General features: G+C 30.8%; 1 protein-coding gene across 1 annotated transcript in view; it reads right to left on the bottom strand.

Moving 5' to 3' along the window:
• Position 1: 1 nt before the first annotated feature.
• LOC107163358 (uncharacterized) overlaps positions 2–10,615 on the bottom strand; it is a 53,152-nt gene continuing 42,538 nt past the window's right edge. The window contains exon 2 of the mRNA XM_015510737.2: positions 2–470. Within this exon, the coding sequence (XP_015366223.1) occupies positions 132–470 (339 nt within the window). The 3' untranslated portion in view covers positions 2–131. The remainder of the gene's footprint in view (positions 471–10,615) is intronic.

Below are 10,615 nucleotides of genomic sequence, written 5' to 3'. Positions count from 1 at the left end.
ATATTTTTGTGGAAATAAATATTTTTTTATTATCATTTAAAAACATAAAAATTAGTGCCAAAACGTTTTTTGTTGTATACATTTATATTTTTATTAAATTGTGACCATGGCATTGTGAGCTCGACGCTTGTTTACCGTATACAGTTCCGCTTGTTGTTGATGAGTTGAATAGCCTGTCGGACCTCGGTGACCGCCACCTCGCAGTCCATGAATGGCAACCATCTCAGCCATGAGTACGAGCAGTATCCTTCCGTGTTCTCGCGGCCCGTCGGCACATCCTTGACCGCATATTCGAGTGCTGCTTTCCTCGCGTCCTGTTGCACCTTCGGCGATTCCAGGGCCGCGGCCAGCAGCTCCTTTTCGTTGGCCGAACGGCCCTCTAGCCCGGCCACATTGTACAGGAGGCCGGCTGGAAATCCTTTGGCGTTGGCCTGCACCAGCGCGTCACCCAGGCTGCTGACGCCAGCCACCTGCGGGGTGAATCAGAGGACGGAAAACATATTCAATTGCTTGTTTAGAAAAATGTATTTTCCAGTGGTGTGCCTGCCATCAGGCAGCGAACAACAACGAATTAGTGTAAACACATATGACGACGTAGTTTCTACTACTACTAACCCCCCTTTTGGGGGTTTCGGACAATTTTTACGAAAATAACACAAGACACGAAGTTATTGCGATGTCTGGAGAATATAATAATTATAGTTTGACAGTTATATATGTCTAAGGCTGAGCTCTACTTATGTTGGGTAGATGCTATGGCCCTATCCTCTGACATAATTAGGACCCCAGATATACCTATTACTCTTATACAGTCATATAATTTTTATTTCTACCAATCAACATACTTATTGATTTATGGTATAATTTATTTACTATCTTAAAAATAAAAATAAATTGAATATAAAAAAGCGGGTAAGTGGATGTCGCTCTGCTGTACATTAGGTGGTGGGGTGGACCTCTGACTAGGGTAGGTTAGATTTGAATGCAATGATAGGTTGATACCTAGGTTGATACAATGATTTGTATACGAAAAACGATTCTGAACGGAGATGATTTGTCAGCCAAGGATATATTATAGATAATTAGAAATTTTCAAATCTTTGATTTAAAAAGAAAATTTTGTATAAATTTCTAGCTTAAAATAATTTGCGAATTTTCGTAATTTTTACGTATTAATATTTGAACTTCAAATGCTAATAAAAAAAATTGTGCCTACGTACTTTTATAATTTTTTAATTACTATAAGAATAACTTATGAGGAACTTTGTATTCAATTTTCAAGTATTTTGATAGGGCCGAAAAAATTTTATCAACCCTTCAAAAAAATGTTTCAGAAAAATTGAAAATTTCAGTTGTCTATTTATATCTCAAAAAAAGTCAAAATATTTTTAAAATTAAATCATGTAAATAAAATGCCAATCTAAATAACTGGTAAAATTTTCAAGTATCTACGACTTATACTTTTTGAATAATAACAAATGTTTAAAATCGTTGGAGGATATATCGTTATCGTTACGCTATTTCGAAAAAATTTAAAATTCAAACGTACTTAAAATTTTTCCCATAACGACGATTCGAGTTTTCTCTATAGCTATTTGAAGGAAAACTTATGGAAAACTTAGTGTTATATTTTCAATCCTTAGTTATAAACAGAAAAAATTTTATGATTTTTAAACTTCAAAATTACTTGCAAATTTTCGCGTTTTCGACATATTTCGTAAAAATTTGAACTATAAACGCTTATAAAAAAAAAATTGTGACTAACGATTTTTAATTTTTTTTAGCAACAATAAGAACAACTTATAAGGAACCTTGTATTAAATTTTTTTTGGTCGTCCAACATTTTTTTACCGACATTTCAAAAAAAAAATTCACAAAAAATATCGAAAATTTCAGTGGTCTATAAATAACTAAAAAAAAGTCGAAAATTTTTGAAAATTAAACTGTATATATATATCACTAACATTAACATTTGGTGAAAATTTCAAGTATTTACAGTGATTAGTTTTTGAATGACAACCATATAAAAAAAAACTAGATCTACAAGAGACTAAAACAAAAAAAGGCGGGTAAGTCGTAGATGTCGCTCTGCTGTACAGTAGGTTACAAGTGGGTTACTGTAATGGATGGAATTAAATTTGAATCCAATGATATAATTATATAATTGTATACGAAAAACGATTCTGAGCGGAGACCGTTTATCTGTCTAGGATATATTATAGATTTTTAAAAATTTTCAAATCTTAGATTTAAAAAGAAAATTTTTCATGAATTTCTAGTTTGAAATAATTTGCGAATTTTTGTGATTTTCGTGATTTTTACATATATTGTCAAAATTCAAACTTTGAATGCTTATAAACAAAAATTGTGACTATGAATTTTTTTTATTTTTCAAAACAAAAATTATATATATTTCTTTTATTTTTCAACTGCTATTATAACAATATGTTAAGAGCCTTGTATTAAATTTTCAAACTTTTCTGCCTAACAAATAAATTTTTATCGACATTAATTTAAAAAAACAAATAATGATCGAAAATTTGAAATGCCTATGAATAGTTCAACTTAAGTTGAAATTTTTTGAAAATTGCATGGTGGATAGAATATAATTATATAAACATTCGGTGAAAATTGCATATATCTATGGTCATTCGTTTTAAAGTTACATCAAAAACCAAAATAGATTTTGTCGAAAAATGACGGTTTATCTGTCTAGGATGTATTATAAATTATTAAAATTTTAAAAAGAAAAATTTGTATGGATTTCTACTTTTAAATAATTTGCGAATTTTCGTGATTTTTACATAATATGTGTTGTCAAAATTCAAACTTTGAATGCTTGTAAAAAAAATTAAGACTACGCATTTCTTTTATTTTCCAATTGCTATTGTAAAAATATTTTAGGAGCCTTGTATAAAATTTTCAAATCTTAGGTAGGTATAAAAGGAAAATTTTTTATGAATTTCTAGAATAAAATAATTTACGAATTTTCGTGATTTTTACGTATGTTGTCAAAATTAAAATTTGAATGCATGTAAAAAAAAAAATGTGGCTATATACTTCTTTTATTTTTCAACTGCTATTGCAAAACTGTATTATGATCCTTGTATTAAATTCTCAAATCTTAGAATTAAAAAAAAAACTTTTATGAATTTCGATCTAAGATAATTTGAACATTGCCGTAACTTTTATGTATTTAGTCAAAATTTGAACTGTAAATGCTTATAAAAAAAATGTGTGACCATATATTTCTTTAATTTTTCAAATAATATTGTAAAAATATTTTAGGAGCCTTGTATTAAATTTTCAAATCTTAGAAATAAAAGGAAAATTTTTTATGAATTTCTAGGATAAAATAATTTACGAATTTCGTACAGATTTCGTAAAATTTTGAACTGTAAACGCTTATAAAAAAAATTGTGTTTTAATTTTTTTTTAGCTACAATAAGAACAACTTATAAGGAACCTTGTATTAAATTTTCAAGTTTTTTTGGTCGTTCAACATTTTTTTACCGACACTTCAAAAAAAAATTCACAAAAAAATCAAAATTTCAGTGGTCTATAAATAACTCAAAAAAATTCGAAAACTTTTGAAAATTAAACTGTATATAGATATCACTAACATTAACATTTGGTGAAAATTTCAAGTATTTACAGTGATTAGTTTTTGAATGACAACCATATAAAAAAATCGATTTTTTTGAAAACTGTTGGAAAATGTTTACTTTTGACCTCTATAATGCACCAAGGATTTTCAATTTTACATCGGAAACCACCCCCAAAGTTTGAAATCGAAGCATTATTTCGACTAGTTATGCTGTACACAGACACAAAAAAAAAAAAAAAAAACATATAATTCTAAAATCAATACATTCATCACTTCGTTCAGAATCTAAAAAAATACCATTATAGCAAAAACGCATAATTTATGTTTAAAGTTGAATGACCTCACTAAAAAATTAGCCTCGGGTCCCAAAATTCTTAAGTAGGACTCTGAACTATCTACGTTATCGAGAGTAACAAATTAGTTTTACATGTTACATCATAGGTTGGTATAAGAAAGGATATTAGGTCTTCCCGTCTTTACCGATACTGGTGTGCTAAAACACCTAAGACCTGTACACAAAGTATTTCGGCGATTTAAGATATTTCTCGCCTACCCATAACGCTCGCGGGCACTTAAACATTGTTTGATTATTTAAGTAGTTTAAGCTCTCAAACTCGTAAACGGCAAAGGTTGTAAACAATATTAATTCATAATAACAATCGTATAATATATAACACCTACTATACTTTAGCAGTTTAGCGCGATTGAATTTTAATGATTCACAAACACTGTCATTTTATCGATGACATACGACGTACTACAATAATAATAATTATTATAATTATGAATTTTAATACTAATGTTTTTCCGTATAATACACGTGGTTTTTAGTTTTCTTTACGTTTTCATCTGTAGAATCAGTCCTTTAACGATATTTTCCAAAACTATTAATTTATTACCATTTTATCTACGACAAGTGTCGAACTGGAAATCGAAAAAGACATGCTAACAATATTGTGATGTTATAAAATAATATCCTTACAAAATAATATGAAAGTTAACTCGCTCGGAAACGGTATCATACTATGCAATTTTTTTTTTTAATCTCATTTAACTCAAATTGAACACATCCATTACGGGACGAAGTCGGAAATACACTCAAAAAGTCAAAACCCACCATACAGTTAACTTATGGGAATTTTCGATTTCCCGAATGTTGTGTTGTCTACACGCAGTTTTTCAGGCGGTTTTTTTTTTATTTGTAGTTTGTAGTTAGTCTCAGTGAGGAGAAAAATAGGTATAGGCAAATTAATAGACGTTATTTTGGTAAGTTGTCTGCGTGTGATTGTAATCTTGAAAATGTATGGATAATATTTATATTTAACGATTACGTTTTTATGTGTTATAGATGCTCTTCCGTAAGTGCAGGTGGAACAGTTAATGAATATTATGATCACGGTTTTCAAATTATACTCAAGTCCTCTGCATAAGTGTCATTTTTAAGGAGTTTTGTTTAGGCAATTATTTCGGTCCTTTCGGTCACTGTGCTTGGTATTTTTGTGTGCAGTAAATGATTATCAATGTGTTTATCTAACCCATCAATCGCTGCGGGTGATCATACATTTATTACGCACCCACATCCACATGTATTTTAGTCATTAGATTGAAATATTAAAATAATTTTATGGATATGACACAGTAGTTATACAAACTTTATACAAATTTAAGAACTTCCATAAGATCGATTTAAAAAAAAAAAATAAAGATGTTTTTACTTTGCATCAGTCGAAGCACGCTTTTTCAACCTAATACTTTTTGTCAGTTTGTTTGATGAAGAATTGATAGGGTCCTTCAACAATTCAGAATATGATAATATCGATCGATAAAACTGTAGGACTTTGGTTGAACGGATGTTTTGATTCATTACGTATTAAGTTTGGTATAGTTTAATTGAAGTGATTTTTTGCAATTGAAAAACCAATTGTTTAATATTACAACAATATTAAAAAATTTCGTTTATTGGTACTTCTGCTGCAGATATAAATGTTAATATTTACTTCAATTAAACCTATAAATGTATCCAACATGAAAATGAATGTAATTAATTTTTAAATTAAAATCCATCAAAGAGATTTACAGTTTTGTCAATAGTACCCTATTTGTTTAACAATTGCTTCGTATTAATTATTATCATTTTAATTGGTGTAAAATTTGTTTATTAATTAGTAATTAGTCTATTATTATATGTTGAAAAAGTGAAAAATTATAAAGTATAAAAAATTCAAACTGTCAAAAGTTATCGCAGAAGTAGGTGATAAAAATAATTTAATCGTAAAAACTCGCCTATCGCAGACCATAGTTGATATTATTTGAAAATATTATAAGGAATAATATGTAATTTAAAAAAAAAAAAAAAAAAGCGAAATCGTGGAAAGGTGCTGCACGAGCGTTTAAATAGTCGAAATCGGTAATTTTATTAATTTGTTTACTCTTTTCTCGTCGTTTAAACCGGTTTTATCGTAAAGATGGCTCGTGTGGTATTTTTTTACACAGTTTTCGAATTTTTACAATATTTTATTTTGTTAACTGGGCTGTCCGTACAACTTTCTATAAATAAATTTAATATGAATCGCCAACGAACACTTGTTGTCATTATCACGGACGTGTGAATGAGCATAATATAATAACATAATAAATGGATAACGTGTAGTGAAACCGACTTGTTCCGCAAACATCACGATTACTGACACAGTGACACCGAGATATTCTATAAAAACAACGATTCTCGCCACTGTGTACTTGTCCTCTTATAAAAAACTGCTTAATTCGCGTGATTCGACCGACGGTTGTATTTATAATGATAATATCTAAATAATTCCAACGATCTCGGCATCTCTCAGATGCGTCAAAATATTATAAACATTGTAATACATATAGTACGTTGCTTGTTTGAGTAAACAATGCGCGGAAAACCTTGACCTATTAATTATCTGTTATTTTCACTGGTGTTAGTATGTATTTTTTTTTTTTTGCTATCGGTTGCAGGGGCATTGACAACATGAAAAATCGTTAAAAAATAATCCCATCGCGCCACCGCACAACCCTTAAGTGAAAATGCCTGTAAAAGGCGAGTTGTGTTGTGGGAGGGCGGAGATGTCAAACAGCAGAGAAAAACGTTAGAAGATAACGCGCTGTAATAAATTATTATGCGTACTGCCGTGTTCGGGGTTGGGACAATAATCTTGGCGATTACTGAAAATGTTCGCAGAATTTCCGCTTGCAGTTTCACCGAACAAAATTTGAAGAAACACCCCTCCTTGAACTAACCTTGAAGACCGAAGTCTAATAACCGTGTGGTGGTGTCAACTTTTTTGAACAAATCATGCCCGGCGGCACACACACGTTAAACAGTGAAAACAAAATACAGAGTACAACGGTCGACGGTATATCTGTCCAAACGAAATGTTACCACTTCAATGTCGTATAAAAAGATAAAATATTATTGCATTTTGAACGGAAAACGCTGCACTCGTAGAAATAGGCGTATCTCGGTAGTAATTCAGTGAGGAAGTTATATTATGTAATATATACCAATATAATATATTATTGTCCTTGAACAATAAAATAGATTCCAAAAGTTATGACGTTAAAAAAAATAATATTCATTCATAATTATCAATTGAAATATTGTGTTGAGTTAAACAATTAATATTGTTTAAAATCAATCAATTATAAACTAAAATGTCGTCTTTTATGCGACAGCTGGAAATATGAAATAGTCGAATATGAAATTGTTTTCAGCCGGTTGCTGATTAGTTGCGGCTCGTCCGATATAGTGGTTGGCGGGATAGTGTAATTATTTTTGAAATATAGTGCTTTAATTTTTTACTTCAGTAACTTTTCCGGTTGGAAAGTAAATCTACTTTTAAAATAGTTTTCAAAATCACTGGAAAAAAAATAAAAAAAAGCGGGTAAGTCGTGTATGTCGCTCTGCTGTACAGTAGGTTACAAGTGGGTTACTGTAATGGATGGAATTAAATTTGAATCCAATGATATTATATCATTGTATACAAAAAACGATTCTGAGCGAAGACGGTTTATCTGTCTAGGATATATTATAGATTATTAAAAATTTTTAAATCTTAGATTTAAAAAGAAAATTTTTTATGAATTTCTAGTTTGAAATAATTTGCGAATTTTCGTGATTTTTACATATGTTGTCAAAATTCAAACTTTGAATGCTTGTAAAAAAAAAATTGTGACTACGCATTTCTTTTATTTTTCAATTTGTATTGTAAAAATATATTATGAGCCTTGTATTAAATTTTCAAATCTTAGATATAAAAAGAAAATTTTTTATGAATTTCTAGCTTAAAATAATTTCTGTATTTTCGTGATTTTTACATAATATGTTGTCAAAACTCAAACTTTGAATGCTTAAAAAAAAAATTGTGACTATGTATTCCTTTTATTTTGCAACTGTTATTGTAAAAATATGTTAGGAGCCTTGTATTAAATTTTCAAATCTTAGAATTAAAAAGGAAAACTTTTATGAATTTCTATCTAAGATAATTTGAACATTGCCGTAATTTTTACGTATTTAGTCAAAATTTGAACTTTAAATGCTTATAAAAAAAAATCGTGCTTACGAATTTTTAATATTTTTTAACTTCTATTGTTACAATGTGTTAGAAGCCTTGTATTAAATTTTCAAGCTTGTCTACCGAACAAATAAATTTTTATCGATATTTATAGAAAAAAAAACTAAAAAAGTTGAAAAATTAAAATTTCAGTAAACAGCTCAAAACAAATCTAAATATTTTGAAAATTTTATCAAATATATAAAACGCCTATATAAACATTCAGTCAAAATTTCAAGTATTTGCGGTAATTTTTTTTAGAGTTACACCAAAATAAGGAAATCGCTAAAAGTGAAAATCCAATGTTGTAAAAATTTAAATTTCAAATCCTCATAAAAATTTAATTTGAATTTCCGGTGGAATTTTTATTTGTGATAAACATTGAAAAACTAGTAAGGAATCTTGTATTAAATTTTAAAATCTTAGATTTAAAAAGAAAATTTTTTATGAATTTCTAGCTTAAAATAATTTGTGAATTTTCGTGATTTTTACGTATTTTGTCAAAATTCAAACTTTGAATGCTTATAAAAAAAATTGTGACTATGAATTTCTTTTATTTTTCAACTGCTATTGTAACAATATGTTAAGAGCCTTGTATTAAATTTTCAAGCTTTTCTGCCTAACAAATAAATTTTTATCGATATTAATTTAAAAAAAACTAATAATGATCGAAAATTTGAAATGCCTATGAATAGTTCAACTTAAGTCGAAATTTTTGAAAATTGTATGGTGGATAGAATATACTTATATAAACATCCGGTGAAAATTGCATGTATCTATGGTCATTTGTTTTAAAGTTACATCAAAAACCAAAATCGATTTTGTCGAAAAATGAGTGTGCGTAAAATTTCCCGTTTTTCCCTTAATTTTTAGTTTGTTTTTCTCAATTATTTAGAAAAGTATTAAGAATTTTTTACTTTTGACCCCCCAAAGTACCAACTAGATTCACTTTCTGATCGAAAGAGGTACTGAAGTCAAAACTCGAAGCATTTTTACTGCCCCTGTGTCTGTGATGACAGACACAAAAAAAAAAAAAAAAATACACATGGTAAAATCAATACATTCATCGCTCCGCTCAGAATCTAAAAAAATAATAGGATGCATATGTTTTTAATTTAGTTTTAAATGTATTTTTATTGTTTTGACAATGGATATACTCGTACTTTTTGATCATTGATCATAATTAATAATTTGAAATAATACTCAACTGTTTTTCTTAATTCCAGTAATAATTATTAGATAATTAAGAACATTGAACAACTTTGGCGTTCCAAACGAAAACTGTTATAACGGGTTATGGGTATAATAAAATTGTTATAATACAAATATACAATAGTATATCTTTCCACAAGTGTAGTTGGTATATTAATAGATAATAATAATAATTATGTTTGAAAAAATAAACGGTCTCAAAATCCAACTGATGCTGGCCAATTATAATAATATTATTGCGTACTAGCTGGCCACTAATAAACAACGGTTTGTTTGAAATTATCGGCTTTGGTCTACGACGAAACCCTGAAATGGTTCATTTTATTTTTTTCTGTCTACCTACACGCGCATAATACACCTGCAAAATGGCTGCATCTTATAATATCGAGAAATCCGACCACATTGAAAAGACCACCATAAGAAAAGTTATCGACAAAACAAATAGCAACATCGAATACGATGAAATGGAAACCAAGCTACACAGATTCGATAACTACAACGAGGAAATAACTTATGACGATTTGGCGGGTCTACTGAGTTATGCAAAGCAGTTCACAGGCGACGACGCGTCGACTGCCATAATCGCTCAACCGGACGAATCCTCCAACATTGGACCGGCTGAGATAAACATTATTGCAGACGACGTGATTGCGACGTCGTCAACCAAGCAGGTCGCGGCCGTAGAAGAACATGTTAAGCAAAATGACGAGGCGTTGGACGTCACGCCGACCAGGGGAAAGGAGGTCACATCCCCTTTTTGGGGCTTGTTCGTCTGGCTGGACCCGGGAAACACTCCAGCGATACGCGCACCTCCACGCCCGGGCATCTTGATGAGAATCATTAGCGCGGTGTGGAGAGGCGTAACAAGAGCCGTACGCGGAATTCGTTGTTTTTTATTGAGTTTTTTCCCGAAGTGAAACCGTACGAAAGTTCCCCCCCTGGTTGAGGGCAGCAGACAAAGGCGTGGCGATGTGAGGACGAGGAAGGTACGTGACAGAGCACTGCAGGGTGATCGGCGGTAAGTCGCCAATACGTGTTATTCGGCCACCAGCTGTGGCGCAACGGGATCGCAGACGTCGGGTGCTCGGGATCGCCGACACGCGAGACCCTCTGACGGCGTGGTGGACACCTAGCTGCTTCGGTTGCGATCGACGACGACGACACGACGACGGTGAGGCTAGCCATATCGACGCGGGCATCGACGCCGCCCCGTTGA

The sequence above is a fragment of the Diuraphis noxia genome, unplaced genomic scaffold (genome assembly GCF_037042655.1).
Source record: "Diuraphis noxia isolate RWA-SAM2 unplaced genomic scaffold, SU_Dnox_SAM2 contig0002, whole genome shotgun sequence".
Lineage (NCBI taxonomy): Eukaryota > Metazoa > Arthropoda > Insecta > Hemiptera > Aphididae > Diuraphis > Diuraphis noxia.
This window is presented reverse-complemented; position numbering and strand designations above follow the sequence as displayed.